The sequence below is a fragment of the Megascapheus bottae genome, chromosome 19 (assembly GCF_031878675.1).
Source record: "Megascapheus bottae isolate mThoBot1 chromosome 19, mThoBot2.hap1, whole genome shotgun sequence".
Classification (NCBI taxonomy): domain Eukaryota; kingdom Metazoa; phylum Chordata; class Mammalia; order Rodentia; family Geomyidae; genus Megascapheus; species Megascapheus bottae.
In genome coordinates this window covers 3245270-3267217 of record NC_143527.1, presented here as the reverse complement: position 1 = coordinate 3267217, position 21948 = coordinate 3245270, and the positions used below count along the sequence as shown (strand labels likewise).

The 21948-nt window shown below is 46.7% G+C and overlaps 2 protein-coding genes across 2 annotated transcripts in view; one reads left to right on the top strand and one right to left on the bottom strand.

Annotated features, from left to right (window-relative positions):
• The window catches only part of Fbxo15 (F-box protein 15), a 35368-nt gene extending 28886 nt beyond the window's left edge, over positions 1 to 6482 (bottom strand). Inside the window, exons 1-3 of the mRNA XM_090352965.1 lie at positions 6340 to 6482; positions 1765 to 1875; positions 7 to 111 (exon numbers count right to left, since the gene is read on the bottom strand). Coding sequence (XP_090209091.1) covers positions 7 to 111; positions 1765 to 1875; positions 6340 to 6476 — 353 coding nt within the window. The 5' untranslated portion in view covers positions 6477 to 6482. The remainder of the gene's footprint in view (positions 1 to 6; positions 112 to 1764; positions 1876 to 6339) is intronic.
• A 759-nt stretch (positions 6483 to 7241) lies between these two features.
• Timm21 (translocase of inner mitochondrial membrane 21) lies at positions 7242 to 13402 on the top strand. Its single transcript, XM_090352964.1, has 6 exons — positions 7242 to 7579; positions 8332 to 8394; positions 8495 to 8592; positions 11086 to 11159; positions 11252 to 11357; positions 13025 to 13402. Exons 1-6 carry the CDS (start codon positions 7309 to 7311, stop codon positions 13127 to 13129), a joined length of 717 nt encoding a protein of 238 aa, XP_090209090.1. The 5' UTR covers positions 7242 to 7308; the 3' UTR covers positions 13130 to 13402.
• The last annotated feature ends 8546 nt before the right edge of the window (positions 13403 to 21948 follow it).

Here is a 21948-nt window from a genome sequence, read left to right as displayed (position 1 = left end):
CCTTACTTGTCATTGGCCAAATGATAGAAGCGCCTGCTCACACATCCGGTACACAGCAGGCTTATAGCATCCAAGTAGGAAAATATCTTCAGCAAGATCTCTGAAGGCATTCTGAAAGAGAAGAAAGCATCAGAAAGCATCAGACCCATGCTTAATAACAAATTACCCAGAAAACTGGCTATTCATCTCTAAATAGGAGATTACAAACTCTTCCTGTATAAAAGGAAAACTGTACCATCATCATCAATCATTTTCTCAACTGTTTTTTTCTGTTTATTACAATTCTCATAGCATACATCAGTAAGGACACCATAAAGTGTGTTTTATTCTCAAGTGAGATGACTAAGGGAGAAAGGCCACATTATAACTAGTACTTGGAAGACACTGAATCTTTCCCTTAAAAAAAAAAAAGCAGCAGCAGACACACACCCATGGCTCATGCCAGTAATCATAGCTACCCAAGAGAGGAGAGTAAGATCTAAGGATCCCTTGTTCAAAACCAACCCAAGCAGGAAAGTTCAGTGAGACTCATGACTATCTAACCACCAAAAACCCAGAAGTAGAGCTATAGTTCAAGTGGTACAGCTCTTGCCTTGAACAAAAAAATCTAAGGGATAGTACCCAGGTCTTGAGTTTAAGCCACAGTACTGAGTTTCAAGGCAGTGCACGCACGCACGCGCGCACGCGCGCACACACACACACGCACGCACACACACACACACACACACACACACACACACACACACACAGCAAAATGAAGTGGAAAAGTCAACTTGCTTCTCAACTACCCTGTGCCCCTCAAAGCATCTTCCCACTTAATATCCCCCATACTAGGACACTATACTTCCTCCTAGGCTCAAGGAGACAAAATTTTGTTCTGGCTTGGTTTTTCTGAAGCGTTTCAATTACAGGCCTAAATAATGTTGTGATGTATTCTCCAGATCCCATCAATACCCGTAACTGCAAAATTCTGCAAAACTGTAAGAACCTTAAGAAGCCTGGCATTACTAGGAATGTATCTTTGAGCACCTTTGTAAGCATTCTGTAAAAGGCAAATGAACAGAAAGTAATGAAGACAGAAGGGATCTACAGAGAAAGGATTGGAGAAAAAAATGTTCAGTTACTTCAAATGGTTTGTGCATACTCTCTTCTTATGTTTCAATGATTAAAATATTTTTTTTACTTAGGGAACCAGGTGATCCAATGTTTAGTAAGTAATCAGTCCCTAAAATTAATACCTTTTTTTTTATTCTTTCACTTTCTGGAGGCACTTTTGATATGCATTTTCCACTAGCATTAATTTTAAAGCTTTTTTAGAAAAAAGATTCTATGGATATTCATCTGGAGGATCACAGTATAGAACCATATAATGACAAAATGAATCTCAAACTACTGAAAGCTATGAAATTCAAAGTGCTCTCACACCTTTAGGAAAGTACACTCTGATCTTCTTTCTGCTTTTTTGAGGGTCTTTATAAATTGAAAAGTGAGTAATTTAAAGAACATTTTAATAAAAGGAAAATTCAATTTACTTGTCACTGTTAGAAGTTTAGTTTCAAAAACCTCATTTAATAAGGATAATAGTGACAAGCTCATGACTCATATCAAACTTTTTGCGTTGTACATTCTTCCTACACAATGCTATTCTTAGAGAGCTCAAAACTGCAACTTGACATGTGCTGTACTACAACTTTCTCCAAAAGCTGTATGCCTAGAGAGTCTTCCCACCCTCCAAAAAAATGGCACCCTACTTCTGCTACTTACCCATCCAGGGACACAAAATAATTAAAGGAGGACTTCTGACAGTGGTGGCCACATCTGGCATACTGGCTCACGCAAGTACAGCTTGCCGCAAATCTGATACCTGGTCCCTTTCTGCAAGTAAAAGTGGGAAATCCAAATGTAATTTCCAAATGAATTACCTGTTTCCCACTACAAAATTCCTCGAAAGACCATAAATGCCAAAGATTGCTCATTAAAACTTCATTTCTGAGAAGAAAGTGAGGGAGGAGGGTGGGATAGAAGGAAAAGATGAGAGGGGGGGAAAAAGAGGCTATAAAACATGGGTTGTCATTGAGTAAGCATATGTAAAGCCTCAATCTATTCTGATTTAAATCCAAGATTTAATAGTTGCTCTCATTATAAGCAACCAGCAAGTCAAAGAGATGCTACAAAATGTACTTAATGAAAACAAAAAGGATTTTACAATGCGCTGGCTGACCAGCTTCAATTGAATTTAGATTTGTGAACTAGAACTGTTGATACATACAACTTTACTGTTCCTTGAGGGATAGAAACTGATTCCAACTCTAATCATGGCAGCATATAGATAATATTCTACACCTTATGACAAAGACCCATATCCCCAAGCTTTCTCACATCTTAATATTGTACAATGAATGACACCTTTAAGTTTCAGTAATCCATAAAATAGTGTATCTTAAAATTAACAGCTTTTTAGATTTTGTGAAATAGGTACAATGTTTTATAGTTAGTTCTTTCCAGAGTTCCTAAGTAACTTTTTATGAAGATCTCTAGAGCCAGTGACGTTCACTAGCAGTTGAAGGGCATCTGAAACACACAGAAAGTGACAGCTCCATTGCCAGCAATCGATATGCTACCTCTCCAAAAAGTCTAGAAGTGGCTTCTTGAAGAATTTACAAAACACATTTGTCAACTGATCCACCTCCCAACATGCTATTTAAGCAACTAAAATCTAAAGTATACATTGCCCAATTCGCTCCATCTACCAACACCATTGTTTTGAATATGTAGTTTGTGCATCAAGCGTTTTTTTTAATACCAAGTTGACTGCCCAGGAAATGTGAATTATTAGGAGCAAAAATAAGGTGTCCTAAGAACTTCAAAAGGAGGCTGATTAGCTCTCTGGAAGATTAACTATGAAACCTACACAAGCTGAACTAGGAAATATAACAGAAGATGATTCTCAACTCCAAGCACACACTGCTAATGGAAGCACAATTAAGAAGGCCCTTCGCCCAGAGCTTTTAGCTGATCAAGCAGCTGTGTCAATACCTGGCCGCTCACTGCCAAGTTAGTACCATGAGATACATCTGCTCATAAGCACCCAAAGCATCCTACAGCTTCTATTTGCCACGTTCAGCATTCCCTTGTGCTTCTAAGAAGGCACAGAAAGAGCTTCTTTGCACTAGGCCACACCTCCAGCCCTTTTTCACGCTGGTTTTTTTTTTTTTTTTTTGCCAGTCCTGGGCTTGAGCTCAGGGCCTGAGCACTGTCCTTGGACTTTCTCAAGGCTAGAGCTCTACCACTTGAGCCTCAGCACCACTTCCAGCTTTTTTTTTTTTTTTCTATGTATGTGGTACCGAGGAATTGAACCCAGGTCTTCATGCATGCTAGGCAAGCACTTTAACCACTAGGCCAAACTCCAGGCCCACACGCTGGTTATTTTTAAGAGAGGCTCTTATATCCTGACCAGGCAGGATGTGAGCTGCAATCTGCAATAGCTACGATTACAACTAAGCTATAAACTTCCAAATGTAGTTTTAAATGATGATTAAGAAAGTTAGTCCCCTTGGTACTGGTTATTTTTGACTGAAAGCAAAGGCTTTTGCCCAACCACAAATGCATATAGTTCCTTTAAAGTACCTAAGGTTTACTTATCCAGTTCAATGGTACAAATACTTGTTAATGGCATACTCTCTACTGATAACATTTAGTTATTTCTTTAAAAAGAACTGCGTCTTCTTTCACTTAATTGGAAAATAAAAGCTATTTTATTACATGGTTTATTTACAATGTAAAAGCCTCCTTTATGCTATTTTGTCTTTCTCCAGTTAAAACACCTCAAGTAATCCCTATATCACAGATTGGAAGCCTAAGGCTCCAACTAAAAAATTAAAGAAAACTTTAACCAGCACAGGTGACTCACACACACCTCGCTACTCAGGAGGATGAAATTAAGGTTAACAGTTCAAAACCAGCCCAGGCAGGCAAATTTAGGACTCTTATCTCCAATTAACTGCAAAAAAAAAAAAAAAAATGGCCAGAAGCTGGCCTGGAGTAAAAAAGCTCACAGACAACGCCCAGATCTCAAGTACAAGTATCAGCATAAGGAAGGAAGGAAGGAAGGAAGGAAGGAAGGAAGGAAGGAAGGAAGGAAGGAAGGAAGGAAGGAAGGAACAAACTTAATAGTACCAAGTTGGGCAGAGGCTACACATCCCTGACAGAGCTCTTTTTATATCAATTTAATTTTTGTCACTATTGAAAACACGAGTCCATTTCTCCCTATAACTAATTTCACACTGTAATGGACTATATAACAAATGACTAAACTGCATGCCTTTATGCAAATTTATGTCTAAATTTGAAAATATTTAAAAACATTTTTCAACTTAAAGATTTTCACCTGAGAGTTTTGAAGTTTCAAAACAGTAAAATCTTATTTCTATACTACCTGATAGCTTTAAACACATTCAATATTTTAAGAAATCTTATGTGTATGCCTGACTCTTAGTGGCTAGTAAATCAAATCAATTAGACTATATATAAATTAATCCATCTTGATATTCACTCTGATCTAACTTCTTAGTTTGTGATATTCATTCATATAGTGTGTTATAAAGGATAACTGACAGAAGCTGTGGTTCAAATGATATAGATTTGAGCAAATAAGCTCAAGCAATAGCATCCAGGCCCTAAGTTCAAGCCTTAGGGCTGGAACAAAAAAATAAAAAGATCCATTATTAATATCCAAATTTTCATAATAAGATATTAAAAATAACCATCTTCTGGGCCAGGAGTATAGCCTAGTGGTAGATTGCTCCCATTGCATGCACAAAGAAAGCCTTGGGTTCAATTCCTCAGTACCTTGCTGTGGCTCAAGTGGCAGCGCCTTGAGCAAAAAGTGCCTAAGGACAGTACCCAGGCCCTGAGTTCAAGCCTCAGGGTTGGCAATCAATCAATCAATCAATCAATCAATCAATCAATTAATCCACAATTTTAGAAACTGACTTTCCTATACCAGGAAGAACCTACAGATGGATGAAATGTAGGTTCATTATGTTTAGTGGCATTATGTCTAGTGACATGACGGGGCCTTAATTACACCATTTTACCAGGAAGTTCAATTTATAGGCATAAAGGATCACCATATTAAAATCATTCTACCTCCCCTATCAGGGCACTACAAAAACATTAACTTTAGTGGCAGAAGAAAACTCAATCTTTCTCTTCCACATAATAGGATTTTTGAAAGCACTGATACCATTTTGTGTCACAAACTTTGTGGTTTATTCAGTATTATAGTGATGAACTATGTTAGAATAGGACTGCATTTCTTAGACTGTGGTAAAGCTGAGAGACATAGGAGGATGTCGTACTAGATATTGGGGAGGGAGAATTGAAGCTGGTAAAGTAATAATAAAATCCTGTTTTGTGTGTACACAAAGACGCATATTATAAATCAAACTACTCAAGACACCTTTTGCATCTACAGATCAAGAAACTTCAAAGGCAAAAAGAATCTTCAACAATGTAAATTCTGATGGGTTATTCTTCCACTTAGTAAACGAAGCTGGTAGAGAAGAATCACCCTTCGGATACTGGAAGTCAAGAGAAATGGAAAAGACAGGGCCTCTAGGCCAGAATGTTCTTATTCTGCAGGTACTTGGGAAGACAGGAAAGCAACTGGGTTAAGCATCTAAGTGTGACTGTTTACCAAGCAATATGCCCTTGGTCACAGGTTTTGTAGAAAGCATTGCTGGAGAGGACCGTGCCCCTTGGCAGCCCGCCAGGGGTCTCCAGGTAAAGAGCAGGCTGGCCTTACTTGGAGGGGAAGGTGGGGAAGGGAGGGTCGTAGAGGAAGAAGGCATGTAAATGGGTGAAGCCTGTGTCTCTACATTGAAAGAGAAAAAAGGTCATTCCTGACTCTAGGCATCAAACACACGAAGTAGAGGAGCCTCAGCGACCTTTGTGAACACATCCACGCAGAGCGCCTCGCCCCAGACAGGCGGACTGGTGGACAGCACCTCTCTTCCCCCGCGGCTTGCTTCCCGCCAAACCAACTGATGGGAGTGCCAGGGCGCTGTCTCCTTCCCAAGTGCCTCCACTTGGATCAACACAGGACACCCCTTGTTCCCGCCACGGAGAGAAGTTCTACCGGCATTCTTCCGACCTTTCCCGCGCTTAAAGAAAAAATTAAAATTAAAAGAAAACACACACAACTAAAAAGTTTAAAAACCACTACGACCCGTGCCAGAGCGGAACCAACGAAACTTTAAAAAAAAAAAAAAATCCTGGCCGGGAGCGCCGCGCGGAGGAGCGCGGAAGGGCGGCCCCACCTCGAGCGCGGGCCCTCACCTGAACCCGGAGGCCCCGGGGCACCCCCGGGCGGCCTCTGCGCCGACCCGGGCCTCGCCGCCGCCGGGGAGCGGCCCGCGCAGCGCCTGCAGGCCCAGCCAGCGCGGCCGCAGCAGCCGACCGCGTCCAGTCGCCATGGAGACCCGGCGGGACCCGGCGGCGCGGCCGCTCGGAGGCGGGGCGCCCGGGCCCCGGCGCCAGGCGGCGCGCGCGTGCGCGGCGTCGAGCCGGAGGCCCGGGTCCTCGCGTGCGCCCTCGGGGAGGGGCCGCAGGCGCTTCCGGAGCCGGCTTCGCCCCCGGGCTCCCGCCGCCCGGACGCCCGGCAGGCCCGGGCCCGAGTGCGCCCTTCGCGGTTCACTGCACCCCGGCCTGTCCCGGGGAGGCCCCATGCGTTTCCACCGGCCACTGCTTCCTCAAGAAGGAACGCGGGCATCGGTCATCTGCCGTGTGGCAGGGCCATGACGCCACGGCGCGCTTCTCGACGGCCGAAGCCCACGCCAGGAGGTCCCGGAGACCCGCGGACGCGTGAGCTCCCCTCGAGGCACGAGGCCCCGCGGGCACGAGGGCCACCGCGGCAGGCCGCACCTCCGCCGGATGTGCGTGCGGCGCGTGCGCACCGCCGCCAGCGCAAAGCTACCTGGGAAGCGCCGAGCCGCCAGCGGCACTCGTCGTCGGGCACTGTGGGAGATGTAGTCCATCCTCCCCTCTTTTCTGTGCGCCGGGAGGGTTGGAGGTCCAGTGGTCAAACTGCGATTCCCAGGTCTCCTGGGCGTTTCCCAGGGTGCCTTGCGGAGCTATGGCGGCGGGGAAGGTCCGAGTGTCCGCATAGTCACCGGGGAAGCGGACGAGGCCGATGGCTGTCGGACGTGCCGCTCGGTGGTAGTGGGCTCGCGCCCCGCCCCGCCATGCGAGTGTGTAGATCCGGGCTGGCGTCTGGCTGAGAGTGCGGAGCGGGACTTTTCTGGAGCCATGATCCGTACGGTGCTGCGGGCTGCGGAGAAGGCCGAGTCCGCGGGGCGACTGCTGCGGCCCCACTGTGTGCTGGGCCGGGCCTGGCTGAGCGCGGCGGCCGGCGCGGAGCCCCGGGGAGCCGTGCGGCCCCAGGCCGTCCTCACGCTCGCCCGGAAAACCCTCTGGTCGCAGGCCCGGGGGCCCCGGCAAGCCAAGGACGGCGGCGGCAAGCAGGTGCCGGCGCTCAGGACCGAGAGACGGGACTCCGCCGTGTCGCCGGCCCAGAAAGGTACAGGAGCGTGGCCGCCGCCCTGGCGCACCAGGTTCACGACTCCACAAACGAGGAAAAGCCACTCGCACGAGCCAGAAGGCAGCGCCCTGGGCCGGGCGTGTGGCCCAGCGGTGGACTGCGGGCCTAGCATGCACCAAGACCCGGGCTCGAGTCCTCGGCAACACATACATAGAAAAAAAAGCCAGAAGTGGTGCTGAGGCTCCAGTGGTAGAGCTCCAGTCTTGAGAAAGCCCAAGGACAGCGCTCAGGCCCTGAGCTCAAGCCCAGGACTGGAAAAAAAGAAGAGAAAACCCACTGGACAGGACTTATTTAGAAACACAGAATACAGACCTAGTTTCACAGATTGAAATTCCCTTTGGACTTTTGGCCTTCAGTGGACAAAGCGAGCACGTAGGCAGACCTGTGGAAGTTATTCTGAGGGACTTGAAAGTAAATAGTATTCTAATAACATTTAAAAGAAAAACACAGGTTCCCGGGCCCTGTCTGCCCATGCCACCCTAAGCATGCCTGGTCTCATCGAATCTTAAAAGCTCAGTGGGAATGGTCCTAGTTAGCACTTGAGAGAGTTGAAGGCCCTGCTCCAAGGCTCCTGCAAAGTTTGGGTGCCCCTGGATGTTGGAGAATAACTATTGAAAACATAACCCCCCTTTGAGCCCTAACACATGTCACCTGCTGGAAATGCTGAAGCCATGTATGAGTCGGGTTACAGTGGACACAGGAAACTTAGTGCCATTTTTTTCTCTTTGCAGTGAAAGAAGCTGGGAGAGATTTCACGTACTTAATAGTCGTGCTCATTGGAATCAGCATTACAGGTTGAAAAACACAGCAAGTACCACACTCCCAAATAATAACGTTTAACATACCTCTTCATCTTACGTTGCTTTGGTTCATCTTCTTTTTCTGTGATTTCAGGTAGCTTGTTATACGCGATTTTCAAAGAACTTTTTTCTTCATCCAGTCCTAATAAGATATATGGGAAAGCTCTAGAAAAATGCAGAATACATCCTGAGGTTAGTCCTCTAATGAGAGGGAGAACATGTTGGGGAGAAAGAAGTGGAAAGAGTTCAAATCCCAGCTGGTACAGGTGGTTTACACCTGTAATCCTAGCTAGCCAGGAATGGTGTATTCTAACCATTGTTTGAAACCAACCCAGGCAGGAAAAGTCCATGAGAAACTTTTATCAATTAGCCACCAGAATGCTGGGAGATGTGGCTCAAGTAGTAGAGCACTGGCCTTGAGCAGAAAAGTTCAGGAATAGTACCTAGGCCCTGAGTTCAAGTCCCAGAATCTGCATGCACACACACACACACCCCATATAAAAATGCAAAATCAAATTCCAGGTCCGAAACCAGTAAAAATATAAACTGCATGGGGGGGTGGTTTTGTGTTACTAGGCCTTTGTTTTGTACTGGAAGCACGTTGATGACACCCTCAAAGGTCAGTATAAGGTGTTTTCATCCTAGGCAAATGAGTTGCTTTACTGGTTGTTCATAAATGCTAAATGCTTGAAACACACCGAAGCAGCAAACTCAAGTGATAAATGTAGTCATGATTTGTGGTCCTTGTTCATAACAATAATTGTTGGCCCGTCCCCATGTATCATGTGCAGAGATTTACAGTACATCATCTTGCTAAATCTCATAAAAGCCCTTTGCCTCTCCAATAATTGCACTCTTCACTAACACAGCCGTAGTCTCTGGGCTGGTAAATGGGACACCCAGAACTGAGCCCAAGTCTGTCTGATTCCAGATCTTACTTGCCTTCCACAGCACAGCCCACCACAGCTACTCCCTGGAAGAGCAGATGTGGGGACAGGCTGGCTCTGTTCTCTGAACAAGCCTGCCTAAAGGAAGGCAGTCCATCATAGCCACAGACAGCAAGCCCCTGTGGCTCACTCCCTGTCCCAAGCCAAATTTCTTACTGAGAAAAAAAACAATCCTCAGTGAAATCCTAATCCTGGTGCCCTGAGCGTTCGAAAGAGAAAATCCAGGCTGCTCCTCACCGAGCAGTGGAGCAGAGGAGAGAGACTCTGCAGTCCCTGGGCAGGGAAAGATGTGAGCCCACAGGTCACCCCTTTGCTTTGACACTCATAGTGAAAATCAACTGTAATTTTCCTGGAAGACACTGGTTTCTGTGTGTAATTGGGCTGCCAGCAAGTGCCGCCAGTTTTACTTCCTAATAAGTCAAATAAGAGTAATCTAGTGATGTCTCTTGATTGGGAAGCCTATGGGAACATGTAGAGGAAGGAAGGATAGGAGATGTGTGTGGAAGAAAGCTGAAAGTGTGGCTGAAACTAAGGCAGTTATTAGGAATCCAAATTATATGTGACAAAAAATGTTTTTTCAGGGTGAATAACTGTAATGTGTCAAGCTTGAGTGAGAGCATCCCAGAGAAAAGGAACAAAAGCTAATCAGTGGGATGTGGGGGTGTGGAGAGAAGTAGACTGGTGAGAGGGAAACGGGGAGGGAGGGGATAAAGAAAAGTAAATACTGCCAAAATAGACGTATTTGCAACAATGAAAATGAAAGGAGGAAGTCTGTTGGGGGATGCTGTTTCCTAGAGGGAAGACTGCAGGGAGCGAGGTATAGGGGTGAGATGAAGGGGATGCAATCTGGACCTGGATGGAGGTATAGCCGTGAAATCCCCTCCTGTATACTTCGATACAAGCCAGTTACAACAGAATAAGTACAAAAAGTGAGATATTAGTAAGATCACTACTTAATATCTTGCCTTAAAGGAGCTCTGTGATTAATCATTAAGCCCTAACCACTTAGTTTTGCCAGTAAGTTTTTTTGGGGGGTGAGGACTCATGGGGCTTGAACTCAACCTGGGTGCTGCCCCTAAGCTCTTCAGCTCAAGGCTGCCACCCTACCCTGGAGCCAAGCCCCACTTCCCGTTTTCTAGAGGTTACTTGAAGATAAAAGTATCAGGTCCTTTTGTGCCCGGGCTGACTTTGAACCTTGATCCTCCAATCTCAGCCTCCTGAGTAGCTAGGATGACAGGCGTGAGCCACAGTGCCCAGCTTGCCAGTACGTTTTAAGAGCCATTCTGCCAGGTGCTGGGTCTGCTTGAAAAATAGAAATCCTAGTGTCTGATACTGTTGGATAATTTATTAAAGTCACTTATTTAGACAGTTGTTCCATTTGCTTCGCTACATGGATCTTAAATCTGTCAGATATCTTGCATATTGTTCTTTTTCATTTATGCCTGATAAGTAATAGTGAAAACATGCAGTGAGGACACAAAACAACCTAATTGTGAAAAGAAACCAATATTTCCGTTGTCTTTAAATGACAGATGCCTGCCATAGTAAAATAACCATTTCTGTGCATGGATTACTTACAGAATGCTCTTTGCCTAGCTCTTTTTGGTCCAGTTTTCTTATCCTTGAAGTCATCATTTTTAAAAGGGCCTTAGCCTCATTGATTTTTTTCACTGTCAGAAAATATTTCCCTAGGACCCATTTAACAAGTGACACTGAATCGGCATTATCTCCACTGCAGGTGGTCAGTGTGTTCGGTAAGCCCTTGAGAGGCTACGGGGAAATGTCCAGACGGGGTCGGAGGCAGCATGTCAGGTACCACACCCACCTTGGAGTTGGGAAGCCAGAAATGATTTTTAAATGACAGGAACTTACACCTTACACTTAAACCTTTGTTTTCTCCACAGTTTTATTGAATATGTTAAAGATGGGCTGAAACACATGCGTTTGAAGTTCTACATTGAGGGTTCTGAGCCAGGGAAGCAAGGAACAGTGCATGTGGAAGTGAAAGAGGTGTGAGGATGGGGGGCTGCAGGGGGAAGGGTGGGGGCAGTGGAAGTGAGAGAGGTGTGAGGATGGGGGGCTGCAGGGGGATGGTGGGGGGCAGTGGAAGTGAGAGAGGTGTGAGGATGGGGGGCTGCAGGGGGAAGGGTGGGGGCAGTGGAAGTGAAAGAGGTGTGAGGATGGGGGGCTGCAGGGGGAAGGGTGGGGGGCAGTGGAAGTGAGAGAGGTGTGAGGATGGGGGGCTGCAGGGGGATGGTGGGGGGCAGTGGAAGTGAAAGAGGTGTGAGGATGGAGGGCTGCAGGGGGATGGTGGGGGGCAGTGGAAGTGAAAGAGGTGTGAGGATGGGGGGCTGCAGGGGGAAGGGTGGGGGCAGTGGAAGTGAAAGAGGTGTGAGGATGGGGGGCTGCAGGGGGAAGGGTGGGGGCAGTGGAAGTGAGAGAGGTGTGAGGATGGGGGGCTGCAGGGGGAAGGGTGGAGGCAGTGGAAGTGAAAGAGGTGTGAGGATGGGGGGCTGCAGGGGGATGGTGGGGGCAGTGGAAGTGAAAGAGGTGTGAGGATGGGGGGCTGCAGGGGGAAGGGTGGGGGGCAGTGGAAGTGAAAGAGGTGTGAGGATGGGGGGGCTGCAGGGGGAAGGGTGGGGGCAGTGGAAGTGAGAGAGGTGTGAGGATGGGGGGCTGCAGGGGGATGGTGGGGGCAGTGGAAGTGAGAGAGGTGTGAGGATGGGGGGCTGCAGGGGGAAGGGTGGGGGCAGTGGAAGTGAAAGAGGTGTGAGGATGGGGGGCTGCAGGGGGAAGGGTGGGGGCAGTGGAAGTGAGAGAGGTGTGAGGATGGGGGGCTGCAGGGGGATGGTGGGGGCAGTGGAAGTGAGAGAGGTGTGAGGATGGGGGGCTGCAGGGGGAAGGGTGGGGGCAGTGGAAGTGAGAGAGGTGTGAGGATGGGGGGCTGCAGGGGGATGGTGGGGGGCAGTGGAAGTGAAAGATGGAGGGCTGCAGGGGGAAGGGTGGGGGCAGTGGAAGTGAAAGAGGTGTGAGGATGGGGGGCTGCAGGGGGAAGGGTGGAGGCAGTGGAAGTGAGAGAGGTGTGAGGATGGGGGGCTGCAGGGGGAAGGGTGGGGGCAGTGGAAGTGAGAGAGGTGTGAGGATGGGGGGCTGCCGGGGGATGGTGGGGGGCAGTGGAAGTGAAAGAGGTGTGAGGATGGGGGGCTGCAGGGGGAAGGGTGGGGGCAGTGGAAGTGAAAGAGGTGTGAGGATGGGGGGCTGCAGGGGGAAGGGTGGGGGCAGTGGAAGTGAGAGAGGTGTGAGGATGGGGGGCTGCAGGGGGAAGGGTGGGGGCAGTGGAAGTGAGAGAGGTGTGAGGATGGGGGGCTGCAGGGGGAAGGGTGGGGGCAGTGGAAGTGAGAGAGGTGTGAGGATGGGGGGCTGCAGGGGGAAGGGTGGGGGCAGTGGAAGTGAGAGAGGTGTGAGGATGGGGGGCTGCAGGGGGAAGGGTGGGGGCAGTGGAAGTGAGAGAGGTGTGAGGATGGGGGGCTGCAGGGGGAAGGGTGGGGGCAGTGGAAGTGAAAGATGGAGGGCTGCAGGGGGGGAGGGAAGAATGCTGGGGGTGACGCAGTGGTTTGGAGTAGTGCTGTTTACGCTTCACAAAGTGAACTAACACTTACAAATACATTCCTTTTTAGAACCCAGAGAGTGGCAAATATGAATTCCGATACATATTTGTGGAAACAGAATCCTTTCCTAGAAGAACAATTATCATTGAAGATAATCGGTCTCAAGACAGTTAAAAGAAGCGAGCAAGTAGGCTGCTCTTGGAAGGATGTGGAGGGTGCAGATGCACAACTGTGTTCACAGCTCTTCCAGAATCTGCTCAGAACAAGTATACTCCTCAAGAGAATGGAGGAAGATAGTTGATGTGCTTAGATTTTTCTTGTGAGAAATCATGAAACAGTATATTTTACATTTTTTGTCAATCATGATAGTATTTCTACTCTGCTTTCATGATGTGAATTTTTTACTGAAAATTTTACACAATGTAAATAAAAGATGTCAGTATTTTATGCTTTTTATATTGTATAATTACATAAATTCTGCAGAAAAAAATTAATGCTGTCAAAATGACATCAGAAGCATCTTCCATATGCTTTGGAATCTGATTCGAGATAAACACGTGAACATGAGAAGCTCAGTGACCTGTGTGACAAACTCCTCCTACAAAAGCTGTGTACATGGAATTGTCTTTAGGGATCCATTTCACACATGCCCTCCATGAGTTGGCTTGAAGCAGGTACTTAATGAACCTTGGGGGCACATGGCCAGTTAGTGTGAAGACACAAAACTACAGACATACCCTGGCTGTTCCCAGCCCCCTCAGTGTTTGCGCTAAGGCTTTACACTGAGAAAAAAAAAAAAAAATACATGATTCATTTAAACGTGTGCGACTTTTTAATGCTGTCGGCAAGCCAGGCACCGGAGGCTCTTGCTTGTAATTCTAGGTACTGAAGAGGCTCAGGTCACAGGATCACAGTTTGAAGTCAGCAGAGACAGAAAATTCTCTTATCTTGTTAATCAGCAAAATGCTGAAATAGAGACTCAGGTGGTAGAGCATAAGCCACAAGTAAGATTCTGGAAGTGTGGGCTTGAAGATTTCTACCTCTCCAGCCTGTCTATTACCTCGCCATGCACCTTGTGTGAAAACCTCACAGCCAGACCAGTGACTCATGGTATCTCCCTACCTGCCTAATGATTAGCATAGGAACTGACTCAGCATTTCCCGCCCGGTCTGGTTGTCCAAAAACAAATCTTAAGTAGACCTAGAACAGATCCTCATTCATCTATAACTACCAAAGAAATGTCCCTAGCCTGGCTGAGATAACAGGAACTCAGGCTCACAGTATGGAGGCCAGCGGTCAGAGATGAAGGTATCTGTCCACAGGGCTACCTTCCCACCTGCTTCAGCTCCCAGGGGCCTCGGGGAGCTCTTGGCTGTGGCTGCCTCTCGGCCTCCTCTCCATCATCCTAGGATAGGGCCCTCTGCTCACGTCCCCCCACCCATGTATTTTCCCATCGGGGTCATCCATCCCATTCCACCATCTTACTGCCCTGAAGCTCTCCTTCCCTTTTCCTTTAACCCCATCTGACCAATTGCAGCTTTGATCAATATTGCAGCACATGGCTGGGAGTTTGGCATAGCGTTAGAGTGCTTGCCTAACATGCACGAAGACCCGGATTCAATTCCAAGGTACCTCATATACATAGAAAATGACAGAAATGGTGCTATGGCTCAAGTGGTAGAGCTCTAGCCTTGAGAAAGCCCAAGGACAGTGCTCAGGCCCTGAGTTCAAGGCCCAGGACTGGCAAAAAAAAAAAAAAGAATATTGCAGCACAGAGAGCTTGCCATTGCACAAGTAGCAGCATGTCTAGGACTTTGCAAAGCCACTCACCTTGCAGGGTACAACGGGGTCAGGAGGACGGACACCTTTCAGTACTGATTCCGCTATGGGACGAGCATCCTGTGCTGGCCCAGGCTCCTGGTTCTGTGGAGACCTGTAAAGATGGAACCCAGTTTATTTGAGACGTGATCCAGGGGCCATCAAGAAGAGGGGAAGTGAGAAGGAAGCAAGGCCTGCCACAGAGAGAGAAAGTCTGACACCCCAAGGCTGGGCATGGGCCGAGTTGTCCCGGGGCCCTGCTGCCTCCATGCCAACAAACATTCCAGGAGTAGAGGTGGCCTCCAAGCACCCCACAACTCAGCAGTGTCCTTGGTTGGCCTTCCCTGTGGAGCTAATGAAAATGCTGCTTCGGGAGTGCTGAAGTCACTCGAATCAGAATGCAATGAAATATATTAATTCATAAATTGTGGCAATTTAAAGTAATTTTTAAATAATTTGTATTGCAGCTGTTGTAATATAAAATTCTATTTCTTCTAAACCCTGTTTTCATTTTTAAATTTGCCTTCAAGAATGTAAGTACACCTCCTAATTTTTTTTTTTTTTTGCCAGTCATGGGCTTGAGCTCAGGGCCTGAGCACTGTCCTTGGACTTTCTCAAGGTTAGAGCTCTACCACTTGAGCCTCAGCACCACTTCAGGCTTTTTTCTATGTATGTGGTACCGAGGAATCGAACCTGGGTCTTCATGCATGCTAGGCAAGCACTTTAACCACTAGGCCAAACTCCCGGCCCTCACCTCCTAATCTTGTAATAAATTCCATTACTTCAGATCCACAGGCTGTGATAGATTTGTCGGTGGTTCCTTGTAGAAGCTCCCAGTGTTTGTTTGGGAAAGTATCTCACAGTGAAACTTAGGCTGTGGGTGGCAGGACCTCTCCACTTTCCCCAGTCTCCATGCATGGACCCAGCATTCTGGAAGGGACTGCTGGATCTCTCTCCCCTGCTTCTCCCTCCCCTTCTCTCCTCTCTCCTCTCCCTTTTCTTTCACTCTCTCCTCTCTTTCTGTATTTGTCTCTCACCTCTTTGTCCTCTCCCCTTTTTCTGTCCCTCTCCTCGATTTCCTCACTGTGTCTTTCCTCTCTCTCTCTCGACACTGGTTCTCCCATTTGTCTCTGTCTCTCCTCCCCACTACACATACACAGTGAGAACATGCACAAAGCTGCTAAGTTCTCTCCTTTGATTTCCTGATTTCTTCACATCTGTGAAACAGGATTCTTGTCATTTTTTTAAACGTGGCCAAAGCACCACTAAATTCATGATACCATTGCAGGTTATAATATGTGTCTCCTGCTTTTGTTTTTGAGTTTTGTTTTGGTTTGGTTTTTGAGGGTTTTGGGGGGTGGCAGGGCTGGGGCTTGAATTCGGGTCCTGGGCACTGTCCTTGAGCAATTTTTTTGCTCAAGGCCAGCTCCCTACCACTTGAGCCGTAGTGCCGCTTCCAGCTTTTTCTATGTATGTGATACTGAGGAATCGCACCAGAGCTTCATGCATGCTAGGCAAGCACTTTACCACTAGACTATGCTCCCAGTTCTTCCATTGTTTTTCCTGAAGATATATAGCTCTGAATGTTTGCAGGTCCTCCATGATGAGGAGAATGCATTGTGTGTCTGCAGAAGCATTTGGAAGGTGTTTCTCAGTTTGCCTCATTACCCATTAGCATGTACTTTTATGTGTCTTGCTTCTTAGAAGAGCAAGAAGAAATCCCTCAGCTGGGGTTGCAACACTTGGAAGACTTAATTTGCTTGCTTAATTTACCTTTGATTTACTGTCTTTCTCTAAAGAAATATGAATTTTCCATTTTGGACAACTCTTCCTCCCCAAGGATTTCATCTCAGTTTCTCCTAAAAAGCAAGAGCACCTTGATATATATTTAGTTATGATTTATATCTCATTCAATAATTATAAATAATCATCAATAGCTGAAATAATGATGAAAGCAACTAATATTAAAAACCACTAATCAGTAAGGAGATACAGCTCTTTTGAGTGATGCTGTAAAGTAAGAGTTGCTACCATTGATTTATGCCACAAACTTAGAGTTCCTACTTTCCACTGGGCTGAAACCAGAGAAAGATAACGAGATGGAAAGATAGTGATAGATACATAACACATAGATATATAGATACATACGTAGGTCATATATGGAAAGAGACCTGGATAAATGGATGAAAATAGAGATGGTAGAAAGACAGTACAAATAGGCATCTGGATAAATCATTTTGCTTTAATTTGCAACGAAGAACTTATATGAGTAAAAGTCAAAGGCAGGCGCTGGTGGTCATGCCTGTAATCCTAGCTACTCAGGAGGCTGAGCTCTGAGGATCACAGTTCAAAAAACAGACTGGGGCCGGGGGGTTGGCCTAGTGGTTAAAGTGCTTGCCTAGCATGCATGAAGGCCCGGGTTTGATTCCTCGGTACCACATACATAGAAAAAAGCCAGAAGTGGTGCTGAGGCTCAAGTGGTAGAGCTCTAACCTTGAGAAAAAGTCCAAGGACAGTGCTCAGGCCCTGAGCTCAAGCCCAGGACTGGCAAAAAAAAAAAAAAAAAAAAAACAGCCTGGCCATGAAAGCACATGAGACTTGGCTCCAGTTAACCACCAAAAAACCGCAAGTGACACTCTGGCTGGCCCAAGGAATAGCGAGTTAGCCTTGAGTTGAAGAGCTCAGGGACAGTGCCCAGGCCCAAAGTTCAAGTCCCAGAAATGACAAAGTATCAAAAATAAAAGTCAAGCTGAGTACCAGTGGCTCATGCCTGCAATCATAGCTACTCAATAGATCTAAGGATGGCAATTCAAAGCCAGCCTGGGCAGGAAAAGTTTGTGAGACCAACTAACCACAAAAAGCTGGAAGTGAAGCTGTGGTTCAAGTGGTAAACCACTAACCTTGAGCAAAAGAATTGAGCACAGCACCCAGGCCCAGTGTTCACGCCTCATTACCAGTGTGCGTGCACACACACGCACACACAATCAAAACATTTGCTTTGGGTGGTGTTTTTGTAGCTTTGTTTTTTCAGTTCTGTGTTTGAACTCAAAGCCCCACACTTACCGGGCAGAAGCTCTACCACTGGAACCATATCGCCAACCATAGCCCAGGCTTCTGAACGTGAGCCACTCTTCCAGCTGCCACACTGGTCCACAGCATTTGAAAACTGAAAACGAAGGTCACGGTGGTGTTGGATCAGTGGATCAATGTGGTGAGTTACATGGAGATTTCCATGAGTATTTGCCACTGGTATCAGTGACAATTTATATTTTCCAGGACTTTCACCATGACTGCTATGATTGTGCCCCAACATGTTTGTATGCCAGAGTTGCCCACAAGGGGAATACTGCACCTAAAGAGGTCACACATGTCACATTATGGTTCCCTATGACAACTGTTCATTTACTCTTTTAGAATTTTCATAAGATTAATGGGAGCAAGAAAAGCCACGTTGCCACCAATTACTGTTCACAATATTCATTTTCTGCCATTGTTTTTTTCTGACTCCAAACTTACATGTGCTAGCCCTCCTGGGCCACGAGGTGGTGAGAGCATTCCCAAGGCCTCCAGCATTGCTTGAGCCCCACAGTAAAGTTCTAACCGTCAGGCCACCACCATAAGGAATGAACACACCAGCTTCATGAAAACAGTTACAATTAGCTGCGTTCTGTAAGACAACTGGGACTTTTTCTGTCCTGACGTGCGTGCGTGTGTGCGTGCGTGTGTGTATGTGTGTGTGTGTGTGCACGCGCGCCCTGGGACATGAACTCAGAGCCTGCACACTATTTCCTGAGCTTTTTTAGCTCAAGGCTAGTGCTCTACCACTTGAGCCACAGCTCCACTTCCAGCCATGCATTGATTAATTGGAGATAAGTGTCTCATGGACTTTCTCATCTCAGCTGGCTTTAAACTGTGATCCTCAGATCTCCACCTCCTGAGCAGTTAGGATTACAAGTGCCAGCCTAGCTACCTGTGTTTCTGGTATCAAAGGAAGAGATCATATTTTTACTTGAATGATGTCATACATGTTAATGACAGGAGGGTATAAGATAAAAAATGTGTGGATTAGGTATTCAACAGTAGATTATTAAAAAGTTTAATGATGGCCAGGAGTTTGGCCTAGTGGTAGAGTGCTTGCCTAGCATACATGAAGACCCGGGTTCGATTCTTCGGTACCACATACATAGATAAAAGCCAGAAGTGGTGCTGAGGCTCAAGTGGTAGAGCTCTAGCCTTGAGAAAGTCCAAGGACAGTGCTCAGGCCCTAAGCTCAAGCCCAGGACTGGCAACAAAAAAAAAAAAAAGTTTAATGAGCCTGTGATGTATGGGACATCATTTAGTGTCATGAGGAATACAAATAATGAGCTGATATATACAACAGGCAGTGTAGCTCTGTCCTTGGTTGTTCTCTGTGATTTCCTCATTGGAAATAAGGACACAATTCTACAATTCAAAGAGAATACAGAATGCTCTCATCCCTGTAGCTCCAAAGGTCCCACGTTCTCCCTGCATGGTAACTGGGGACCTGCTCAAGTGACAGACCAGCAGTGACGAGGCCCCTGCCTGCTCCTGACTTCCAAAGGTCTGCAGTCCTTCCCTTCCATCTCCATGGAGTCCCCAGGGCAGATAGACACAGCCACTCTCTCCGGCCAGAATTCCAAACAGCTCTCTCTCCCACTGAGGATGCACTGGTGCCTTGTGTTACAATGCAGCCCTGTGGACACAAACCTGAGTGGGCTGCAGAGGGACTGGCCAGCAGCCGATAGGTAGATTGGCATGGTGGAGGGAATGCCAGCAGCCAGGTGTCACTGCATGGCTCAGCAGGACGAGCACTGGCCAGATCAGGACAGGCTAGAATCATCACTCTGCCTTCTTACAAGTTGAAGCTGGACGGAGAACCTTCTTGCTCTCCTATTAGCTTAGTCATCTATCAGATAGTGGCATTTCCTACCTGTGGGTCCTCAAAACCCAGGTGAGCATGAGTTTTTGAGGTGGTGCCTTTGCACGTGTATTTAATACATTCGTAAGTAAAGATAGGTCACTGTGAATTCAGGTTGGTCCCAAATCCATTAGTTGTGTCCTTATAAGAAAGGAGAGTGCATAGATAGGCAGAGAAAAACAAGGAAGATGGCCATGTGACATCTTACGTAAGGTAAGGAATGAGAAGGGGCAGCCAGGACATGATGCTGAAGCTCAGGCTCCTGAAAGCCTGGAGGGGGAGCTCTGCTCACAGTTCCGGGGCTTCCTCCCAGAAGTGCCTCATTGCCTTCTTTAAGCCAGCTCTGATAGGCTTTATTAGCAATCCTAGGAAAATAATACAATCGTGAAAGCTACTGCACAGACTGGTTGTGAGGATTAAGTGAGATTACATAAGCAATTGCTTATTAGGTATTGCATATCACCCTTTTTCTTCCTTTTCCCACAAACTGGAAATAGAAATAAATTCAAGCAGGGTTTTGGTAACCCTCCTGTCACCTGAGAACTGAAAGGTGAAGACTCCTGGCACAGCCAGTCAGACCTCAGGTCTGAAGTATGCAATGAAACAGCCCATGCACAGACCCCCCAAATTGGAGCTGGAGGCTTCTCCCCTAGAGTCTGTCAGAGGTGTTTGCCTTTGTCAGTGCAGCCACACAGCCCTGAGAGTAGAAGACAAGCAGCAGAAACCTGTCTAGGAGTGACTGACCACAAGAAAAAGGCCGGAGCTCATTCTGCGACTATTCCTAAGTCTGTCATCTGAAGGAAACAAGCTTAAAGTCTCCCATATGTTCTCAGAAAGCAACTGACGCACGTTAAATTGTCATTAGCGAGGTGGTAGGTGCTGAAGAGTGTGTGCAGAGGAGCTGCCTGGAGTCTAGGGAGGTGAAGCTGGTGAGTTTGGGACATGAACCTGCCTAGATCCTGGAGCTATCGTCTCCCAGGTTATAGACACCACTAGAAGCTGCGCTGCAGGGGACCAGCCAACCGTCCCCCAGAGGACACTCAGACCTCCTTCTCACTTTGGATCCTTAACTCTGCTTCTTTAGTCAAACATGGAGAATACTCAAATCTGGACACAATTCACTAACCAATTGTTGACACAGTATCTAAGAAGTTAAACACACACACACACACACACATGCCTTGAAGCATTTGTAGCTTCAAGTGTAAGAAACCCTACTCAGGCGAACTTAGGCACCAAAGACATTGAACAGCCCTTGAAATCTAAAAGGATTGGGCAACCAAATCGAAGGTCACAGATGCAGCTGGCTGAAGGATGAGGAAGCGGCCTTTACACCACCAGCAGTCTTTCTGCAGGTGTGCTTCTTGTTCTCAGAACCGCCAGAAGGCTTGGCCATCCAGAAACAAGGCCACAATGCCTCGGATCCCCTCAGCTCTCAGCCTGAGAAGTCAGGGAGCTGGCTCCTCCAGAGTCCTGCTTCAGCAGGTCTTAGCAGACACCATGCCTCAACCAGCCAATATTCGGAGGGTAAAGCCAAGAAGGAGCCCAGCAGATCTGCCAAAGCCCTGTGGTTAGAATCACGTGAGAGAAGGAGAGGGATGAGTGGCTGGGTGGGGCTGGAGAGGAGGATGAGATTCTAGAAAGTAACCCAACAGAGGCCTACCAGCCCTCAGCCAACTGGTTTTTCCATTAGAACACCCAAGATGGTTATCAACCTCATTCCTGGCTGCAACCAGCCACACAGCATAGTTCAAGCCTGTCACTTACTTATGCATCTACAGTGAGTTATGTCTTACATCTTGTCAATGCTAAACATGTTCTAGCCTGATTTATTTTTGTTTGGGAAATCCAGTTATGGAAAATTTTTTGTTTGCCTTCTGTTTCCCACAATATTTAATCTATAATAAAACTAATAGCACTTCACATTTGAATTGCAGATGACAGTTTGAGACTCGAAGCTACCTAATTAAGTCAGCAAATAATCAAGCTTTAATCATTCTCAATATCTACAGGCTTAATATAATAATGACATAAGGGGGAAATGAAATAAAATTAAAGGAAGTCAAGTTTAAAACAGCATTTACAATAGTTTCAGATATTCATATTTAATGTGAGAATTTTTTAACTTCATAAGCAGTCATTGGCCACGAGCTTCAAGAACATTTCTGAATTTCTTGATAGCTGAGAGCTTCCAGACATCTATGGCCTGTCAACAAGTAGACTGCTGTCTCTCATG

Coding starts and splice junctions, on each gene's coding strand:
- Timm21 (XM_090352964.1), top strand. CDS start 7,309: ATGATCCGTACGGTGCTGCGGGCTGCGGAGAAGGCCGAGTCCGCGGGG. Junction 7,580..8,331: donor CGTGTCGCCGGCCCAGAAAG/GTACAGGAGCGT, acceptor TTCTCTTTGCAG/TGAAAGAAGCTGGGAGAGAT. Junction 11,358..13,024: donor TGCATGTGGAAGTGAAAGAG/GTGTGAGGATGG, acceptor ATTCCTTTTTAG/AACCCAGAGAGTGGCAAATA.